This window comes from Salvelinus namaycush, chromosome 8, assembly GCF_016432855.1.
Source record: "Salvelinus namaycush isolate Seneca chromosome 8, SaNama_1.0, whole genome shotgun sequence".
Taxonomy (NCBI): Eukaryota; Metazoa; Chordata; class Actinopteri; order Salmoniformes; family Salmonidae; genus Salvelinus; species Salvelinus namaycush.
The window spans coordinates 60000179-60022458 of NC_052314.1; the positions used below are offsets into that span (position 1 = coordinate 60000179).

At 44.4% G+C, this 22280-nt stretch overlaps 1 protein-coding gene across 2 annotated transcripts; it reads left to right on the plus strand.

Annotated features, from left to right (window-relative positions):
- The first annotated feature begins 390 nt into the window (after positions 1–390).
- LOC120052928 (neurotrophin receptor-interacting factor homolog) lies at positions 391–17768 on the plus strand. Of its 2 annotated transcripts, XM_039000165.1 has the most exons (7): positions 391–861; positions 2479–2609; positions 4491–4652; positions 10036–10200; positions 10817–10928; positions 15013–15134; positions 16665–17768. In XM_039000165.1, exons 1-7 carry the CDS (start codon positions 585–587, stop codon positions 16869–16871), a joined length of 1176 nt encoding a protein of 391 aa, XP_038856093.1. In that variant the 5' UTR covers positions 391–584; the 3' UTR covers positions 16872–17768. The 2 variants fall into 2 exon arrangements, with proteins under 2 accessions (XP_038856093.1, XP_038856092.1); XM_039000164.1 differs by lacking the exon at positions 16665–17768 and having other exon boundaries at positions 15013–16355.
- The last annotated feature ends 4512 nt before the right edge of the window (positions 17769–22280 follow it).

The following is a 22280-nucleotide window of genomic DNA, read 5'->3' on the forward strand; positions in this document are numbered from 1 at the left end:
ATGGGGTAATTAGGTTTAGTGAGTGTAGGTGTCTACGGCTATATGTAACTTTCTTAGAGGACCAGGACTAATTAAGGGGCGGCAGGTAGCCTAGTGGTTAGAGCGTTGGGCCAGTAACCGAAAGGTTACTAGATCGAATCCCCGAGCTGACAAGGTAAACATCTGTTGTTCTGTCCCTGAACAAGGCAGTTAACCCACTGTTCCTAGGCCGCCATTGTAAATAAGAATTTGCTCTTAACTGACTTGCCTAGTTAAATAAATAAAGGTTAAATTAAAAAAGAGCATTTTATTTATGTAGGCCTGGCCTCACACTCCAGTACTGTAGGGGGCGGTGTAGGCACCTCAAATTTGGATGCGATCCGCCAACCAAATTCCAAAGGTTAAACGGAAGTAAACATGGCTAAGAACAATTTTCACTTTTGCGTTTGTCATTTAGACATTTTAACAACCATGGAATTCAAAATGTGACGAATTTAACTGCACAGCACTAAATACTTACCTCAGATAATATTTAATTCGCGTTGGAGACAGGATTTGGATGATAGATGTTAACGTTATCTAGTAAGTAACGCTAGCTGCTAACAATGGCCACGGTTTTTCACACTCAAATAGCCTCCATCATGGAGGTGCTAGCGAATGCAGCCGTGGCAGAGATCTGTAAACTCGTAGACGACGACTATGCAGTGTTTCGTTTGGAAATAACTCAAAGCCAGAAAGAAAACAGGGCATTGCGGAGGAAACTACAGCTACAAGAACTGAAGGTGGCACGGGAGCGCGCAGAGAAGACAATGCGAGAGCGCGTCCTCGCCAGTCGTCCCAGTAGTGTCAAGATCCTCGAACGATTCAGAGGAATGGCAAGAGGTACATTTTGCATGGGGGGGGGTCTTCTGTCACCCGTTTCCCCTTTACTTTAGATGTGTTAACCAGAATTTGGTCTTGGTCAGTTTTGAGAACGTATGCAATAATTCTCCTTACTTAGCTAGCTACAGTATCTTGCACAAAAGACACATCATATTTACTGCATTTCCTATTATTTGCTCATTGAAAACAATATGATGCATGGAACATAATCACTTGATCTATAAAAAGTATCTCCAGTGGTGTAGTGGTGCTTGGAGAAGTGGGTATACTTACATTTTGCCCAAACAGTTCCAAACGGTCTGACTGGCGAAGGAAAGGCGCCCAGTGTGATAATGTATGAGAAACCATGACATACACTCTGAATGACCTAAAATCATGAATTCCCATATTGGTCTTTCAATATCAGGCCAACCCTAGCTGTACTGTGCAAGTAGGGTAATAGTAGGCCTACTATTGAAACAGATCAATTAGGAAGTCAACTGAGTCAGAAATTCCCAGGTTTCAGATTTCCCCCCATTTTTTTTCTTCCAGTTTTTGCTCTCAAACTCACACTTTTTTTTTAACAGAAAACAACACGTGTATGTTCTAAGTTCATAACAATGCTTGAACCACATCAGGAGACCACTTTCTAAGTCTGGGAAAAATCTAAGATTTTTTTGTGTGTGTGTTGTTACCCTTTAATTTAAGTATGCAGGCACCTAGCACTGTTTGAATAGCTGTGTTTTTGTTTCACATGAGATGGAGAATAAATGGCCAGTGGATTGATTCAAATAATTATGTTCCGACAGATTTATAAAGACTTCCTTATATCCTGTTCTATTAATTTGATATTTTTTATCTCTGTCCATGAAACCATTCAAGTATGCGGTGCACATTTTAGAACAGTGTTTTCCTGCAATTACATTTGATCGTTCACGCATAGGTCCTACCACCGTGTGTACATTGCTGCGTCTAAAATGTTAAGAAATAATAGTTTATCAACATTCTAAGATAAAGGTTAAATAAAACATCTGTTCCATCAGCCATATTCATAGATACGGTGTATACCTCCACCACACTACTTTGATAAGTATCAGTGGGGATTTAGAAGTGAGTATATGCAATGCCCAATGAAAAATAAGTGGGTATAAGCATATACCTGCCTATACCACCCCCCCCCCCCCCCCCCCCACCACTGAATATATCAAGAAGTTAGGCAAAGTGTTACATTACATCCTTACTAATTCTAGTGTCAAAACTGTCAATAGTGATATGTATGATTATTTTACAAATCTGTGAGTTGCTTCATTTAGGATCATCCTAAATTAAGATAATTCAATATCTAATTAATAATTAAGTTTATTGACACACTGTGCAAGAATGGTCCACCACACAAAGGACATCTAGCCAACTTGACACAATTGTGGGAAGGATTGAAGTCAACATGGACCAGCATCCCTGTGGAACGCTTTCGACACCTTGTAGAGTCCTTGCCCCGACGAATTGAGGCTGTTCTGAGGGCAAAAGGGGGTCCAACTCAGTATTAGGAAGGTGTTCCTAATGTTTTGTACACTCAGTGTATAATTGAGCATTTACAGTAGCTTACCTAACCATCTCTTTTCCACCAATCACTCTCAGGTGAAGGACATCTCACTGGAGGCCACAGGGGCTTTGTGAAGCCAGCGGGACACAATACATGGCGAGATGACCAACCAATCAATGTTGATGAGGGGAGCAGAACCTCAAACCAGCACGTTATCGTGATAGAGGTTAGTGTAATAGTATTACATCCAGGGCTTAAAACGTACAAAAAAATGTATACCAGGCACTGGGGCAGGTAGATACATTTCTTACAAATGTTTTTTATCTACCAGCCAAAATGTTTTTTGCACCATTTATAAAAATTTAAAATACCGATGAGCATGCTTAGTAGAGGCAAAAATGTTTAGCTGCCCCTTTAAGGTTACCTTGGTAACAGAGACACTCTCACTAGTAGAGATGACCATGTCTCTTTTTGCTAGCAGTGGAAGCAAACTCAAACATTGAAAGCAACCTAGCTTGTGAACAAAACAATGTAAATACACAAGAAACACAAGAACAAAGTCTAATTTTAGTAGACTTTTGAGTAAATTAGAATAACATTTAACCTCTCTTGGGTACATGAGACGTTAGCGTCCCACCTATTCAACAACCAGTGAAACTGCTGGGCGCCAAATTCAAATACAGAAATACTCATTATAAAAATTCAGAAAACAAAACATATTTTACATAAGTTTAAAGATTAACTTCTTGTGAATCCAACCACGGTGTCAGATTTAAAAAATGCTTTACGGCGAAAGCATACCTTACGATTATTTGAGAATAGCCCACTAGACAAATCATTACAAACAGTAACCAGCCAAGTAGAACAGTTACACAAGTCAGACATAGAGATAAAATTAATCCCTTACCTTTGATGATCTTCATATGGTTGCACTCAGCAGACATTCATTTACTCAATAAATGTTCCTTTTGTTCGATAAAATCTCTTTATATCCAAAAACCTCAGTTTTGTTCGCGCGTTTTCTTCAGTAATCCACAGGCTCAAACGCAGTCAAAACAGGAAGACAAAAAAATCTAAATTGTATCCGTAAAGTTCATAGAAACTTGTCAAACGATGTTTATATTCAATCCTCAGGTTGTTTTTAGCCTAAATAATCTACAATAACGTCGTCAATTTAAAAGGTAAACAAGAAAGGCACTCTCTCGGTCGTGCGCATGAAAAAGCTCTGTGACACTTTAGGGTCCACTCATTCAGACTGCTCTTACTTCATTTTTCAGGATACAAGCCTGAAACAATTTCTAAAGACTGTTGACATCTAGTGGAAGGCATAGAAACTGCAATTTGAGTCCTAAGTCAATGATACTCTAATGGCATTGAATAGAAAACTACAAAACCAAAAAAAAACTACTTCCTGAATGGATTTTTCTCAGGTTTTCGCCTGCCAAATCAGTTCTGTTATACTCACAGACACTATTTTAACAGTTTTGGAAACTTTAGAGTGTTTTCTATCCAAATCTACCAGTTATATGCACATCATATCTTCTGGGCCCGAGAAGCAGGCAGTTTAATTTTGGCATGCATTTCATCCAAAATTCCGAATGCTGCCCCCTACCCTAGAGAAGTTAAGGATGAGCGCATTTCTTCTAAAAATCTTTCAGCACTTCGCCCACAGCCTCCCCAGACAGGCAGTGTTGCTTTGCAAGGTGGGATAGCTATAACGATTGGATTCAGATTGTGCATTACCAGATATGAAACAAAACTGCAGAAATACTTTCAAAACAGCTACTGCAGCATTTATTTAGCTATAAATCACAACTTGCATTTGTGCCCATACTTTACTTGACTATTTTTATGAAATGCTTGCACTGTAGAGCCCTGAGTGTGACCACCCGCCAACGTGGCCGGTGTTAATTTTAGACCCTGATTACATCAAAGTTACAGTACATCAAATGTGGACAGTTTATTTCATAAAGGCTCCCCTCAACTATTCACTTGCTTACATGTACATCCTCATTTATCTGCCATAGGGGAGCTTGGAGACTTCCCTACTACATTGTTATCCAATTCTACTCATGTACCGGTAATTACCTCCTTTTTTTCTTGTCAGTCTGAAGATGCAAGTCCTGGGTTCCAGCTGGAGAGGTCTGAAGGAGAGGACCTGCACAGCAGAGACATCCAGACTGGAGTGGCTGGAGTAGCCCCCCCTGTAGCCACGGAGGACCCCACCACTGCCCCAGAGCTGCCCAGGCCCCGACGTAGCATCACGGAGGTCAGTGGAACGCTGAACGCCGTCCTCAAGTCAGAGACAGATACAGAGACTTTAATGGGGCTGGAGCGACTGGGCTGTCCACCTGCTCCCCGCTCAGAGTATTTACTTTATGGTAACCCGAGCCCGAGGATGGATCTGTCCCATCAGGACTCAGGTGACACGTTTCAGACTGGCAATGATCCGTCCTGTTCATACGCTACAGAGATGATACCTGGTGACATGCCTGTGGGCTTAGATACACAGACTAATTCAATGAGAGGAGACTGGAACCAGTACAGTAGTAGTGGATACTCTGAAGGGTGCCTAGATAAGAAAGGGGAGAGCCTGGTCGTAGATGAGGTGACTGTGAAAGTGGAGGATGACGCTCTTCTGACATGGAATGCAGACCAGACTCACTTAGGACACTCGCAGGGAAACACCGGTGACTTCTTAGACTACAGGGAAAGCTTCGAGACAAATCTTAATGTCGCGACCCACTCACCTTTACATGCACTCAGGGATCGCGACCCAGTGTCTACATCGATGGCACCATCTGATTCACACGGCAGCGTCCTTTTCGATCAGCAATTGAACTCAAAGGTCCAAAGGGCCAAGGCTCAGGGAGGGGGAGCAACAACAGACGGTAAAGAGAAGCGGTTCCTCTGCATGTTCTGTAACAAAGGCTTCAGCTGCCCCCAGAAGGTGGAGACCCACCAGAGGGTCCACACAGGGGTGAAACCCTTCAATTGTACGCAGTGTCACATGCGCTTCGCCCAGGCCTGCAACCTGAAGAGGCACCAGAGAGTCCACACAGGGGAGAAACCCTACAGCTGCCCCCAGTGTGAGAAGAGGTTCTCCCACCAGCACCATCTGAAGATGCACCTGAATGTCCATACGGGAGAAAGACCATTTGCCTGTACGCACTGCGGAAAGAGGTTCTCAGAGAGGAGCTACCTCAGGATACATCAGCAGAAAAACCATTCCACTCTATAACATAGAAAGTAACCATTCCACTCGATAGCTTCTGACATTTAGATCAACCCCTGCATTACAGACAAAGATGAATTTTCAGTGTCAGCAGAAAAGATCCACAGATGCCTTTGGAATAACGAGAGTAACAGATTTCAGTGTTAAATATTCCTGGGTAGAATATTGTATCCAGATATTGTGTGATATATAAGCCTAAAAGGTTTGTACTGTGTAGGTTATATGATGTTCACAAATGTCTATTTATTTGCTTTCCATTCAACTACTTACACTGAACAAAAATATAAAGGCAACAATTTCAAAGATTTTACAGAGTTACAGGTCATATGTCAATTTAAATAGATACATGAATTAGGCCCTAATCTATGGACTTCATATGACTGGGCAGGGGCGCAGCCATGGATGGGCCTGAGAGGGCATAGGCCCACCCACTGGGGAGCCAGGTAATCAGAATGAGTTTTTCCCCACAAAAAGGCTTTATTACAGACAAACACTCATCAGCTTTCCAGGTGGCTGTTCTCAGACTATCCCGCATGTGAAGAAGCCAGATGCGGAGGTCCTGGGCTGGCAATGTTTACATGCGGTTTGCGGTTGTGAGGCCGGTTGGACGTACTGCTAAATTCTCTAAAACAACGTTGGAGGCGGCTTATGGTAGAGAAATGAACATTAAATTATCTGGCAACAGCTCTGGTGGACATTTCTGCAGTCAGCATGCCAATCGCACTCTCCCTCAAAAATGTAGACATCTGTGGCGGTGTGACAAAATTGCACATTTTAGAGTGGCCTTTTATTGTACCCAGCACAAGGTGCACCTTTGTAATGATCCTTCTGTTTAATCAGATTCTTGATATGCCACACCTGTCAGGTGGATGGATTATTTTGGCAAAGGAGAAATGCTCACTAACAGGGATGTAAACAAATTTGCACAACATTTTTGACAAATAAGCTTTTTGTGCGTATGGACAATTTCTGGGATCTTCTATTTCAGCTCATGAAACATGGGACCAACACATTGCAATGTTCATATGGTGTATTTAAAATGTTTATTTTTAATAAACACAAAATGGGACTTTTTAGACTTTGAATGAGGCTATCTTTAGCAGTGGTGGAAAAAGTACCCAAAGGTCATACAGTAGTAAAAGTAAAGATACCTTAATAGAAAATTAATCAAGTGAAAGTCACACACTAAAATACTTTGAGTAAAAGTATTTGGTTTTAAATATACTTTAAGTATCAAAAGTAATTTACAAACAAAGCATGTGTTTAGTGAGTCCACCAGGGATGTTCTCTTGTTAAGTGTGAATTAGGCAATTTTCCTGTCCTGCTAAGCATTCAAAATGTAACGAGTACTTTTGGGTGTCAAGAGAAAATGTATGGAGTAAAAAGTACATTTATTTTTATTAGGAATGTAGTGGAGTAAAAGTTGTCAAATATAAATAGTAAAGTACAGATACCCAAAACAACTACTTACACCACTGCTCTTTACTATACATCACATCTGATCTCACCCTATTCTGCATACACCCAACAGCGCTTTATAACCATTACATTTAAGGCCTACTAAATATACCTACAAATCAAATGTTATTTGTCACATAAAATGTGCTTTGTAAATAACAGGTGTAGACTAACAGTGAAATGCTTACTTACTGGCCCTTCCCATGCAGAGAGAAAAATGTACAAATAATAAAGAGAACATGAGGAATAAATTCACAATGAGTAGCGATAACTTTGCTATATACATGGGGTACAAGTACCGAGTCAATGTACAGGGGTACGAGGTAATATCAGCCTTATTGCTTGGGGGTAGAAGTGTTCAGGGTCCTGTTGATTCCAGACTTGGTGGATCAGTACCACTTGCCGGTAGCAGAGAGAACAGTCCTGGGTGGCTGGAGCCTTTGACAAGTTTTAGGGCCTTCCTCTGACACCACCTAGTATAGAGTTCCTGGATGGCAGGGAGCTCGGCTCCAGCGATGTGATGGGCCGTACGCACTACCCTCTGTAGCGCTTTGCGTTTGGATGCCAAGCAGTTGCCTAACCAAGTGGTGATGCAGCCAGTCAAGATGCGCTCAATGGTGCAGCTGTTTAACTTTTTGAGGATCTGAGTGCCCATTCCAAATCTTTTCAGCCCCCTGAGGGGGAAATGGTGTTGTGCCCTCTTCACGCCTGTTTTGGTGTGTGTGGACCATGTTAATTCATTAGTGATGTGGACACCAAGGAACTTGAAGCTCTCGACCCGCTCCACTACAGCCCTGTCGATGTGGATGTGGGCGTGCTGGCCCTCATTCTCCTGTAGTCCACGATCAGCTACTTTGTCTTGCTGACGTTGAGGGAAAAGTTGTTGGCCTGGCACCACACTGCCAGGTCACTGACCTCCTGCCTATAGGCTACTTCATCGTCGGTAATCAGGCCTACCACCGTCGTGTCGTCAGCAAACTTAATGGTGTTGGAGTAGTTTGCGCCCACGCAGTCGTGGGTGAACAGGGGGTATAGGAGGGGACTAAGCACGCACCCATGAGGGGCCCCCGTGTTGAGGATCAGTGTGGCGGATGTGCCTACCCTCACCACCTGGGGACTGCCCGTCAGGAAGTCCAGGAGAGGGGAGGTGTTCACAATATACAGTGCATTCGGAAAGTATTCAGACCCCCTGACTTTTTTCCACATTTTGTTATTTACAGCTTTGTTCTAAAATGGATTAAATCAAAATCCTCAATCAACACACAATAGACCGTGATGACAAAGCGAAAGCAGGTGTTTAGAAATTTTTGCCAACATTAATGCCTTATTTCCGTAAGTATTCAGACCCTTTGCTATGAGACTCGAAATTGAGCTCAGTTGCATCCTGTTTCAATTTGATCATCCTTGAGATGTTTCTACAACTTGGAGTCCACCTGTGGTAAATTCAATTGATTGGGAATGATTTGGAAAGGCACACACCTGTCTATATAAGGTCCCACAGTTGACAGTGCATGTCAGAGCAAAAATCAAGCCATGAGGTCAAAGGAATTGTCCTTACAGCTCCGAGACATGATTGTGGCGAGGCAAAAAATGTCTGCAGCATTGAAGGTCCCCAAGAACACAGTGGCCTCCATCATTCTTAAATGGAAGAAGTTGGGAACCACCAAGACTCTTCCTAGAGCTGGCCGCCAGACCAAACTGAGCAATAAGGGGAGAAGGGTCTTGGTCAGGGAGGTGAACAAGAACCCGATGGTCACCCTGACTGAGTTCCAGAGTTCCTCTGTGGAGATGGGAGAACCTTCCAGAAGGGCAACCATCTCTGCAGCCCTCCACCATCCAGGCCTTTATGGTAGAGTGGCCAGACGGAAGCCACTCCTCAATAAAAGGCACATGACAGCCCGCTTGGAGTTTGCCAAAAGGCACCTAAAGGACTCTCAGACCATGAGAAACCAGATTCTCTGGTCAGATTAAACCAAGATTTAATCTCTTTGGCCTGAATGCCAAGCGTCACGTCTGAAGGAAACCTGTCACCATCCCTACGGTGAAGCATGGTAGTGGCAGCATCATGCTGTGGGTAGGTTTTTCAGCGGCAGGGACTGAGAGACTGTACAGAAAAGTACAGAAAAATCCTTGATGAAAACCTGCTCCAGAGCGCTCAGGACCTCAGACTGGGGTGAAGGTTCACCTTCCAACAGGACAACGACCCTAAGCACACAGCCAAGACAACGCAGGAGGCGCTTCAGCACAAGTCTCTGAATGTCCTTGATTGGCCCAGCCAGGGCCCAGACTTGAACCCGATCGAACATCTCTGGAGAGACCTGAAAATAGCTGTGCAGTGACGCTCCCCAGCCAACCTGACAGAGCTTGAGAGGATCTGCTGAAAAGAATGGGAGAAACTCCCCAAATACAGGTGTGCCAAGTTTGTAGCGTCATACCCAAGAACACTTGAGGCTGTAATCGCTGCCAAAGGTGCTTCAACAAAGTACTGAGTAAAGGGTCTGAATACTTATGTAAATGTGATTTCAGTTTTTTATTTTTAATAAATTTGCAAGGGGTCTGAAACACTTACTGTACACTTCAAAATAGTTTAGTCAGGTTTGTCTGAATTTTGACTTATCATAGCTGACTTATTTTTACCCACGACATCATATTTATGTCCTCCATGATGGGTTTAACAACAATGAAGTAATTCTGTAACTACAGTATAGGACTCAAACGTAGTGGGGATGGGTAAACACTCCATGTTGAAAGTGTTTATCTGTGTGTGCATTCTATCACGTGCAAGTAAATTGACGATTTTAATTGGCTGATGCACATTGTGACAGAGCAACTGTTTTGAATTTAAACTGTTTCTAATGTTCACGAGTATGGCCCATCCATCATTAAAGCATGTATTTTCTGTGTGTATGTACCTGAGGGAGTGTATGTCTATGTAATCTGTATCACCTCTCTCTTCCAGGAGGAGGAGGGTCCAGAGGTGCTGTTGATTAAGGTGGAGGGGTGTGAGGAGGGTCTGGGGAACCCTGAGGTGACCATGGTCATGGAGGACAACCAGACTACACCTCCTCCTGAACCCACAGAGAAACCAGCTGAGCAGCACTGGACCACACACAGTCTCACTGAGGTGAGCCCACTCTAAACTACTGTCTGAATGTTATTAGATCAAATCTCTCCGTACTGTTTCACATGATTCTTGCGTAGGTGGCAAAAGAGGTTAATGGTGTTTGAGCCTGTTGTCGGGACTGGCCTGCGGCATATTTTGCGGAGGACGGTTTTCTGGTCCGTGTCAGATTTATCATACCCAAACCACGTCCATGCGACCGAAGTTGCCCTTCTTTTAGGTACGAGCTCCGTGTCTCCGTGCTCTGTGTGGCGTTTGTTTGCGTTGCAAATTTCCTTCCGCACGGCAAAGCGACGTCCAATTGACTGAAAATATTGCCGTAAAGAGTGTGATTTGCAACACAACGAAATAAACGATAGAGCATAATATGAATTGATAGACGCCCCAGGTCTTGATTAATTTTGTCTTACGTGTGGGACTATGCCTTTGAATTTTCAAACCATTTTAATGAGTGTCATGTAATTAAATCAACTAATACATTTGCATCGTGTCAAATCAAGTAACATGTTTGCATAGTACTCATAGCAATCCCTCATTGCCCAATCAGAAGATGCTCCATAGCAGGGTGCTCATATCAGATTTCTTGATCCAACATCCTCTCACTCTGTATCTCTTACAGTCAGTAGACATGGAGGATGGGAAGCCTGATCTGCTGCTAGTCAAAGAGGAGACAATAGAAGACGGTCCAGAGAGCATTGACCTGCTGAGTGGACTAAAGATGGGGGAGCAAGGTAAGGGAGAAATACATATAGCCTACATACAGTAATAGAATAGTGATGCACCTGGTTATTATTCTTTCTTCATTTATACAATGAAATCAATACAACTTATGTTTATATACAAAAACACATTATTATGTATGAACTTGACCAGGTAATTGCTCAAAAAATGTATGAGTTTCCCTTCAGTCAGTCAACTTCGGTACAACAAGTCCGTGGAAAACGAGACTTACGTTGCGCCAACTTAACTGTCCCATAGTGGTAGAGCATGCTCACCCTCTGGACGTTGTGTGCTTTAGTTTGTATTTGTTCTCATAAGTTTCCTAATCACGAACAATTAGTTATGCTTCAATTTGCTAGAAGAAAATTAGTAAAACGGTTAAGAAAGCGACCGAGATGACGATGTGTACATTCCCCCAGAGACCCTGGTATCCAACACATTGTTCATAGAATTGTGCTGCAGGGTGGCTATACATTTGGAGTTGAAGTGGCCATGTTCACACCCGCGGCAGAAGTCATCAAGGTTCGGTGGGAAGTACCTGCCCCCTGTGGTTGCCACAGTCAAGCACCACCTACCCCTGTTTCTGTATTTCGAAGAATTTACGACAACCTGGTTCAACCCGCATTCAGCTAAGCTGATGCTGCATGGTATGCCTCCTTCATGGATCTGGAGGGGAGGGATTGGGCGGGGCTGGTGCACACGCCTCCAGTTTATAGCAAGCTACCTAGCTACCTAGCCTGTTGGATAACAAGGGTGTGGCTAATGCAGATCCTACGCTTCCTAACAAGCACTGTCGTTTTTCAGCTGCTCAGCTGGATAAGATGTATCGTGCAGAGGGGGTGGCTGATTTTTGTCGTCTGTAGCTGTACTGCAGATCTACCAGACAGAGTTGCTGCTGGAGCTGGGCACTTCTTTGGCTGCAGGAGAGCCCCATGCAGAGCTCCTGGATGAGATTTGTGTTACGGCTGACTTCATTCTGTGCACATCCCGGTGCACCGTTCTGGCACTCGGGAAGAGCAGGGGCGCTACTGTGGTGGCACACTGTCGTCTTTGACGTTTTCAGACAGAGAGGGACAGACAAATGTCCTCCGGGGTTGTCCGGTTCAGCCCTGGAGGCCATGCACGCCTAGTTCAAGGCCAGAAGGAAGAGGAGCAGTGTGCTTTTCTCCCTTTGAAGTCCTTTGGGGATGCTGGGCCTGCTAAGCTGGGCTGTCCCGGGGGCCCGGGCCAGCACAAGGTCGTACCCGCTTGTTTGCCAGACGCAACATCAGTCTGCCTGGCCAGGGGTGACATGGTCCTGCCACGGCGCGGGGAAGGATACTTCAGGCAAACGTTTCCACCTAAACACATTGTTTCAACCCCATTGTTTGTGAGTTTCAAGAGTGTTGTGTATTCTACATGTGAGTTCAATAAAACATGTCCCTCCACAAACAGACACAAGTTGTTGAGAGTGGTGGAAACGTATTTTTCCCATGCCACTACTGGGGGCGTCATGCCCCATCAGATGGCACTTTACAGGAGACTCGCTGCCTGCTCTGACCAATGGCGCACATGCGCAGTGTTGCCCTGGGTCATTCGAACAGTGACTACAGGCTACAATTCTTTGTACGAATCCCCCCCACGTTTTGCGGCGTCATCACATAAACTGTTCTCCTGGTCTTAGTGCCAGTATTAAGGGAGGAAATATCCTTCCTGCTCCAGAATAAGCAGAACGAGTGGTTTATCTGTTGGAAGCTCAGGACAGCTGGTACAGTCTATTTCCTGGTTACAAAAAGGGACGGTGGTTTAAGCCCTATTCTAGACATGCGTTTCCTGAACAGAGTTTGCAAGTTCAAAATACTCACAAACCAGTGGCTGTTACAGTCCGTACGTCCCGGCGATTGGTTCACCCACCATCGGCCTGCCTAAAGGATGCGTACTTTCATGTGCCCATGTACCCCTGTCACAAAGTTCCCGAGGTTCCATTTCGAGGCTATATTCTACAAGTTTTTGGTACTCCCGTTCGGCTCGTCCCTCTCGCCTCGTCTTTTCACAGGTGGTGGAGGGAGCTCTGGTACCCATCAGAGGCTGAGTGTGTTGGCCTATCTGGACAATTGGCTGATAGCAGTCAAAGGAACAAGCGGGCTAGTTAGACTCATCCTTAAATTGTGCTTTTCTATCCCCGACATGCCTTCGGGCACTGGCCCAGTGGCGGGATCCCCGGCTACTGTCGCAAGGGGTTCTCATGGGCCAGGTGTTGTCCCACAAGGTGGTCACCAAAGACTCATCCCCCCAGGGGTGGATGGGTGCTGTGCGAGGGGTTACTCAATTTGTAAAGTATGGACGGTGTCATAGAGCCCGGCATATCAATTACCTGTAACTTCTGACACTCAGGAGTGGAGACTAGGGCCATCGTAGATTTTTATGCATCGCCAGAAAACGCACCATGTTATCTAGTTCTCATTGAGGGACCAGAGTGCCCAGTTGGAAATGATCGCTCTGGTGCACCAGTGGCCTCACCCTCCTTTACGCATTTCCGCCAGTGGTTCTGATTCAGCACACGTTGGAGAGGGTGTGCCGGGAGAGCTTACCATTGATTCTTGTGGCTCCCCGTTGGCCCAGGCAGCCTTGGTTTTGCGGACATCATTTGCCTTTTAGGTGGGGACCTGTGGCAACTCCCGTTGCGCAGGGAATTGTTGTCCCAGGCGCACAGGCAGGTTTGGCACGGGAGGCCGGATATTCGGTTCCAATGGGCCTGGCTCCTGAGAGGTCCAATCTGATGGCTAGAGGTTTACCGCCAAATGTTATTGCTACCATTCAGTCTGCAAGGGCGCCCTCCATGACAGGGCTGTATGCGTATAAGTGGTAAGCGTTTGAGCTATGGGGCCAAGATAAAGCACTTGTTCCTTATAAGTGCTCTTGGAGGGACATCCTTATGTTCCTGCATGAGCTTTTTGAGCAAGAGCGGGCATTCTCAACATTTAAAAGTGTACATGGCCGCTATCTCAGCGTGTCATTTTGGAATTGACGGAGCCTCACCAGGGGCCCACCCCCTGATTGTGCGGTTCCTGAAAGGTGTACATCGTCTCAGACCGGTCTCTAAACCTATTGCGCCCACATGGGACTTGGCTCTGGTTTTGGAGGCACTATGTGCTGCCCTCTTTGAGCCTCTGAAGTCAGTGGATCTGAAGATCCTCTCCTAGAAAAGGTCTCTGCTCATGGCTTTGGCCTCAGTTAAACTTGATGGACTTGCACGCGTTATCCGTACACTCTTCCTGGACTCCGTTCGCCCTGGGCGACTAAGGTGACAATGTGGCCTCCACGAAAGTCATGTCCTTTAGCTTTAGAGCTATTTCCCTTTTCACCTCCTCGTTTTGCTTCTGAAGAGCAAAAGAGGTTACATGTCCGGTGTGCGCTTTATGCACGTACTTTGAACTGACCTGGGATATCCGGTTATGTGACCATCTTTTTGTATGTGTTGCTAATCCAGCTTGTGGCAAGGCGCTCTCTAAGCAGAGTCTCTCCCACTGGGTTGTGGAGGCTATCGCCCTGGCATATAGCGGCAAGGGTTACCTAGCTGTGGCAGCTCCCACTTCACAAGAGGTCTGGCAGCGTCTTGGGCGTTGTTTAAAAGGTTGACTAGAGGAGATATTTGTGCTGCGGCGAGTTGGGCATCACCACACACGTGATATTTTATTGCTTGGATGTCACAGCTCCCAGTGTAGCCCGGTGTGCTTACGGCTGTGATAGGAAGTAAACAGGCAGCGCGCTGTGTGCTCAATACCCAGTTCTGGGTGGTCTGCCATGAGCTGTTTAATTTAGTATCTGTTAGAATCACGCCCCAAGCAGAACCCATTTCCCCATAGTATGTTATACTGAAGTGTACTGACTGAAAGGGAACGTAATGTTATCGCTATAATACAGTTCCCCGATGGAGAGAAATTAGGTACAACACTTGTTTGGCCCCGCGCCACCCGTTCCTGGGCTCGATGAAAAGCAGTATTAAATGGAAGTAATCAATCCAGTTTCACTCCTACAGGGAACAGTAGTTATAGTCACAACGTTATGTTTTCTCTGCCATGTTTGTAAAATCTGTTTTGTTACCTCTTCCTGCAGGTGGTTGGCTGGAGGCTAACAGAGGAGACTGGACGGCCATTTTGGATTCCCAGACCGATGCAGTTAAGGGACCAGGGGATAACGTCACTCAGCAGGCCAGGACCAGAGGCGACATAGTAGAGGTCTGTGGATGGGACAGCATCCTCAACTCTGGGCCTGGGATCAACACTGTTAACCACAACCAGAAACAGACAGCCAAACACAAAACCACATCTGAATTTAGTCTCCATGACAACAGACTGGCTGAGACCACAGCGAGGCGTAGATTTGGTCTGCGGGTACGGGGAGGTGTCCGTATGCGGCTGGAGAGAACAGACACAGACTCGGCTAGCGATGCTCCGTCCTGCTCCTATAGTTGTGATTCAGAGAGACTGATGGTGCCTCAGGTTAACACCCTAACAGGTGCTGCCTTAAGCCTGCCTTCTATAGGATCTATCAACTGGAACATGGACCCTGTGACAACACAGACACTCTCTGGCCTTCATCCTCCTCACACTCTCCTAATGTTAAACCAGACCTCAGACAATGCTTCAACACTAAATGGCTACACAAGCCCATTGACAAATGACAGTAGTAGAGACGGAATCAGGAAAGAGAAGCGCTTCCCGTGTTCATTCTGTGGGAAAGCTTTCAGTTTCCCCAAACAGGTGGAGATCCACCAGAGGATACACACGGGGGAGAAACCATTCGGCTGCCACCTGTGCCGGGCCCGTTTCTCCCGATCGACCCACCTGAAGAGGCACCAGAGGGTCCACACAGGGGAGAAACCCTACAGCTGTCCACAGTGTGAGAAGAGGTTCTCCCACCAGCACAATATGAAAGTGCACCTGAAGGTCCACACAGGAGAGGCCGTTCGCCTGTACGCACTGCGGGAAGAGGTTCTCAGAGAGGAGATACATCAGGATACACCAGCAGAAAATGCACACGACCCATGTATAGGGTATAGTGACATGTAATGTAGTACAAGCATTTTGCTACACCCGCAATGACATCTGCTAAACGTGTATGTGGCCAATATAATTTGATTTGATGATTTAGTACGAGATAGTTTGTAGTTAATTCTGTTAGCTTGGGATGTAGTAGGGAACTGGATGAGGTGAACTGAGGAGGGAATGAGTATGATGAGGCAGAGTAGATGATATGGTGATGGTTGGTGTGATGGTGTCTGTAAAAATGCTTCACTGATGAAGTGACAACCTTGTCCTGTTTGTGTGCAGTGTAATGTTTGATCCTTTTCCAAAGTATTCTAAAATTAATTTGATCAAAGCGAGGGTACCAGATTTACTGAAAAGTTATTCTACTTGTCACATGTTGTTTTGTGAAATAAAAGTACTGTACTTCACGTTATGTGTGTAGGACTATTTGATTGAAATCAAATACAAAATTGACTTCATGCTGACTGATTTGGTTATTTTTGTATCAATGCAGGTCCTGAGTTTCCCTTATCAGTCTAACCAAAACAATATACTTAATTCACATATGGACATTTTTTTAAATAATAAACTACATTGGTTCCATAGTGTTAGGTACTTGAATCACAGTGTTAGAGATGGGCTTGACTGTGGTTAACATTTTATAATATTACGTTTGTGTTACGGTAAAGTTTCTTATATAAATCTTTATATTATCTTCTGTTCAATTTGTGTTTACAGTCTGCAGTCCATGGGGACCTGCTGATATCCAGTGTTGCTGGTGGGATAGATTGGACCTCTGAAGCGGCTGGTCATAAACCATTGCCAAAGATCAGGACCCTGGATCAGGAGCCGTCGCTGTTCCTCCCGAGTAGAAACCGGGACCGAACCACAAGGGCCAGAGACTCCACCACAACACAGAACACAAGCGGCGGACAGATGGATTGAATAACTTCAGTCCTGGTGGTCATCAGGGAGACAGAGGCTCCAGTCAGGGATCCAGTCTGCAGCCCAGACCCTTCTCTTCACAGTCTCAGTGCACGGATGAAGCAGGGCCCCTTAAAGATAGACCCTCCTGTTCATATGATACAAACACCACAGTATCCATGATGAACAGAGCAGGTCACCCTGGGCATCAGCATTCACAGAGTGGTGGGAGACCCCTGGTGGTAGCCTATCAGCAAGTCTGTCTTCTCCTTCAGGGTCTCATCTAATGCCTGGTGACTGGGTTCTTAGAAAGCCTGGGCCTGGGTCTAGCCTTCCTCAGCTACCTCAGTGTTACCCCACCAATACAGACGGTCAGGATGAGCGTTCAACACTAAAGTTACCTAGCCGACATCACAGCACACAATCCCACCAACACCCAAAACAATGTCTAGAGGGAGCTCAAAGACAAACCACCTGAGGGTGATGGCTCCTGCTTCTCCCTCCTCTAGTGTCATTGGGTCACAACGTGGGAGGTTGAGCATTAGGATGGACGCCGACAAGCCGTACGCCTACCCCACGTTTGGGAAGCACTTTACTGAGGCGAACTGTGAATAAGCACCAGACGGTTCACATCAAGGAGAGGTCCTTCAAGTGCAAACTATGTTACAAGAGCTTTTCCTGAGTAGCCTTATCAGACATAGGAGTGTCCACAATGGGGAGAAATCTTAGTGTGGCTTGAGATGTACACAGGGGAGATCTGGGAACCAGTCTTTGGTGACATATTATAGTTATCATGTGAAGTGTCTTGGGTAAGAGGGTAATTAACCACATACCCCTTATTAACCCTTCGTTAACTTGTCATTTGAAACAGGCATAAACAAATACCTGTTTTTAGAGAGAAAGTCAACATGGGCTAGAACAGGACAGTTTAATATCTACCTTACTGAGGTGATGTAGATGGAATAAAGTAATTCTATTATTTTCTACTCTATTCTTGCTAACACACTGTTCTTTCTAAACAATTATGCTCTCAGCTTGAAAGATACTGATCATAGGAGATTTAGGGCTCTATTTTAACAAACCTAATGGTAAATCTTAGCAAGGCCATGGTGGTAGCGCTGTAGGTCCAGGAGTGTGTCAAATATTTTTGTTATTTTCACAATTGGAGTTATGGGCACAGTAGCTGCCGTGAAAGTGCTGGGTTTTGATGAATGAACAAGATGTAGGTGTTGAGGCTTGACCCCAGATGTCACTAGTTACATAAGCCACAACCACAACAAAATTGGTTATATTGTAAAAATGTATGAAAACATAAATTCGCTTTTTGGTCTTAATTTAAAGGTGCAATATGCAGAAATCGCTCCACCATTTCCTGGTGGCAAAAATTCTAATAGTTTGCCTAATTTCAGTTAATGTGCCAAAACAAGCAGTGTAGAGAATCATTGTACCATCCAAACCGCTGTGAAATATATTTTCAGCTGTTGGGAGCTGGTGTATGAAACCAAAACCAAGACACAGAAACAAAACTGAAGAATGGGAAGCATAGAAACAGAGCACATAGAACAGATCTACAGCTTCTTAGACTTGCTTTCAATGTGAATGACATATCTATAACTCACATTTGTATGTGAATTTGGTGAGGTAGCACAAAAAAGTTACATATTGCAGCTTTAAGGTTAGGCAAAAGGTTAGCAGTGTGGTTAAGGTTAGAGTTAGGTTTAAAATCAGATTTTAAGAAGACAAATTGTAGAAATAGGAAGGGTTTATGACTTTGGGTCTGTGGTAAGTAGTGACGACCCTTGACCCCTCACTGGCCAATCAGATCGTGCTCCATGGCTAAATATGTGGTTGCTTCAAGTTGTGTATTTATGGTCTTTTATGTATTGCATTCTCATCAACTCCAATTCGAAAGTTAGTAATGTTATAGCCTAGTTTGTTAATTAGCCTACAGAAACAAAATAATTCAATGTAGGCCTATCCCATATTTGTAAAATATGTTTAACATGTTTGCAGTCCACAATTTTCTGAGCAATTGCATGGCTTCAATATGGACATATATTTAAGCATTAAGGCCCGAGGGGTTGTCGTTATATGGCCAATATACCACGGCTAAGGGCTGTTCTTATGCACAACACAGAGTGTCTGGACACAGCCCTTAGCCGTGGTATATTGGCCATATATCACAAACCCCCGAGTTGCCTTATTGCTATTATAAACTGTTTACCAATGGAATTAGAGCAGTAAAAATATGTTTTGTCATACACGTGGTATACGGTCTGATAAACCATGGCTGTCAGCCAATCATTATTCAGGACTCGAACCACCCAGTTTATAATGTTAAACATAGCATTCAGTGTTTAGTGTTTACTTTGTAAATCAGGAGGTGCTGGAACTAAGTGAGCCCTAGAGTTGGGTGACTTGGGGAGTTCTGAGGTACCAGAACGCATGAGGGGGGAAAAAGCACCTTTATTATAAAGCGTTGCATGCATATCATCGCGTTGGAGTAGTGGCATAGAGCAGTAGAGTGGAGGCACCTACAGATGTTTCACGCATGGGGGAACATTTTTAGTAGCCTAGGGTTCGGGAAAATGTTGGCCTTTTATAAACGCATTTTATACGTCATTTATATGACCGGAGAATTTGGCAGAATCTTTTTTAATACTGCACAAATGATCGAAATGACAGGCTACTTTGTCACTGACAAACCGAGATTCTGAGATCAATAAAAACAACCTTGTCTTGAATCCATCAATAGCCTAGGTCTAGGTGTGTGGGGAGACATATTGTAGGCTACAATATGAGGTAATTATAGTCCTAAAAATGCTTTCCAGTTTAACTGACTCACCCAATGATGCGCAGCTTACTGGCTGATGATTGTCGATGCGCTCATGCCAAAAGCTTCTTTTGTAAAACAATATTTGGAAGTTGATCAAATATTTTGGTAGTCTACAGCAGAGAGATTCGTCTTCTCTTTTCAGCAGGAGCAATTGCTTTCCAACCTGTGTTTTCCCTCGATTGTATTTGAAATATTGCTTAAGGCCTGTTTTGTCTGCCTGCTGATTTTTCACTGACAGATTTGTTGCGCGTTCCCGACTATAGTCTATTCCTTGTTATTGAGCTACAATCCACAGCTAGGCTATTTAAAAAAGAAGCCAATGATCCTCTGTTGCTAAATTATAGTCATTCTCATGGTGTAGTAGGCTATTCTGAATGATTTCATTTATTTCTGAACAGACAGCAGTAGTGCTATAACTTTGGCAAATGTATTTCAATTTATCAAGGGTGTTGCAGTTCCTCCAGAACCCTTCACGCAGCTATAATTCTATAAGGAAATAAATGATGAAGTGTAACACTGGAGAGATGAGTTGCAGGCTCATGTCGATCAGAGCAGAGGGCGAGAGGTCATAGAAAGTGAATCTCACTCTAGTTATGTGAGAGATACAGGCGCGCTTCTCACAAAGCCACCGCCTCGGGTTGGTCTCAAACATAGGTTACAATGTTGCACAAACTCTAAACCTGGGCCGGCACAACCCAAATCAACTCTTAGAATATTAGACCCGTGCTGAAAATCTACTTTTTTCACATTATGTTTTTTTGTGGGGGCAGGAGAATAAACAATGGCAACTGAGAGAGAAAAATCCACGGCAAAAGAGGTACCGGATCCTGCCAAATAGGTTCCGGAACAAAACAGTTCAAAACGGAGAGGCGCCGGATCCTTTTCCGGCAGGATCCAGCTCAAATTAAGCACTATCTGTTTACCTTACTGTATCTGTTTACCTTGTGTGTTCTGATTGAGAGGTTGGGTTAAATGCCACATTTTCAGTTGTACCACTGACTAGGTAGATCCCCCTTTCCCTTCCCTTTCTATGCGAGATAAATATTCCTCTCGAGGCTCATTCAAGTTGAAAGAGCAATAGGAGGGCTATATGTACTCTGACAAGCAGTCAATGCACAACAATTCTTAATGCAATCGCGGGAAAACACTTTTGAAAGCAGTTTTGGCAAATGTATTTTCAAAGCAGTTTTGGCATTTGTTGAAAAATGCTTCGGCCTATGTACATTTTATAGCCACATCTGATAATATAGACCATGCATAGGTCAAATACAGTGCATTCGGAAAGTATTCAGACCCCTTGACTTTTTCCACATTTTGTTAACAGCCTTATTCTAAAATTGATTAAATCGATATTTTTCCCTAATTAATCTACACACAATACCCCATAATGACAAAGCAAAGACAGTTTTTTTCTAATTATTTTCAAATGTATTTTTTTTTTTAAATACAAAAAAAACAGATTTACATAAGTATTCAGACCCTTTACTCAGTACTTTGTTGAAGCACCTTTGGCAGCACCTCACGGCCAAATGTGATACAGCCTGGATTCGAACCAAGGACTGTAGTGACGCCTCTTGCACTGAGATGCAGTGCCTTAGACCGCTGAGACACTCGGGACCCCTCAAGCTCTGTCAGGTTGGATGGGGAGTGTTCCTGCACAGCTATTTTCAGGTCTCTCCAGAGATGTTCGATCGGATTCAAGTCTGGGCTCTGCCTGGGCCACTCAAGGACATTCAGAGACTTGTCCCGAAGCCACTCCTGTGTTGTCTTGGCTGTGTGCTTAGGGTCGTTGTCCTGTTGGAAGGTGAACCTTCGCCCCAGCCTGAGGTCCTGAGCGCTCTGGAGCAGGTTTTCATCAAGGATCTCTGTACTTTGGTCCGTTCATATTTCCCTCGATCCTGCAAGTCACTTGGGGTATGTCTCTATAAGCTTGGCACATCTAGCCACTGGGATTTTTGTCCATTCTTCAAGGGAAAACTGCTTCAGCTCCTTCAAGTTGGATGGGTTCCGCTGGTGTACAGCAATCTTTAAGTCATACCACAGATTCTCAATTGGATTGAGGTCTGGGCTTTGACTAGGCCATTCCAAGAAATTTAAATGTTTCCTCTTAAACCACTTGAGTGTTGCTTTAGCAGTATGCTTAGGGTCATTGTCCTGCTGGAAGGTGAACCTCCGTCCCAGTCTCAAATCTCTGGAAGACTGAAACAGGTTTCCCTCAAGAATTTCCATGTATTTAGTGCCATCCATCATTCCTTCAATTCTGACCAGTTTCCCCGTCCCTGCCGATGAAAAACATCCCCACAGCATGATGCTGCCACCATGCTTCACTGTGGGGATGGTGTTCTCGGGGTGATGAGAGGTGTTGGGTTTGCGTCAGACATAGCATTTTCCTTGATGGCCAAAAAGCTAAATTTTAGTCTCATCTGACCAGAGTACCTTCTTCCATATGTTTGGGGAGTCTCCCACATGCCTTTTGGTGAACACCAAACGTTTTTTTTTTCTTTAAGCGATGGCTTTTTTCTGGCCACTCTTCCGTAAATCCCAGCTCTGTGGAGTGTATGGCTTAAAGTGGTCCTATGGACAGATACTCCAAT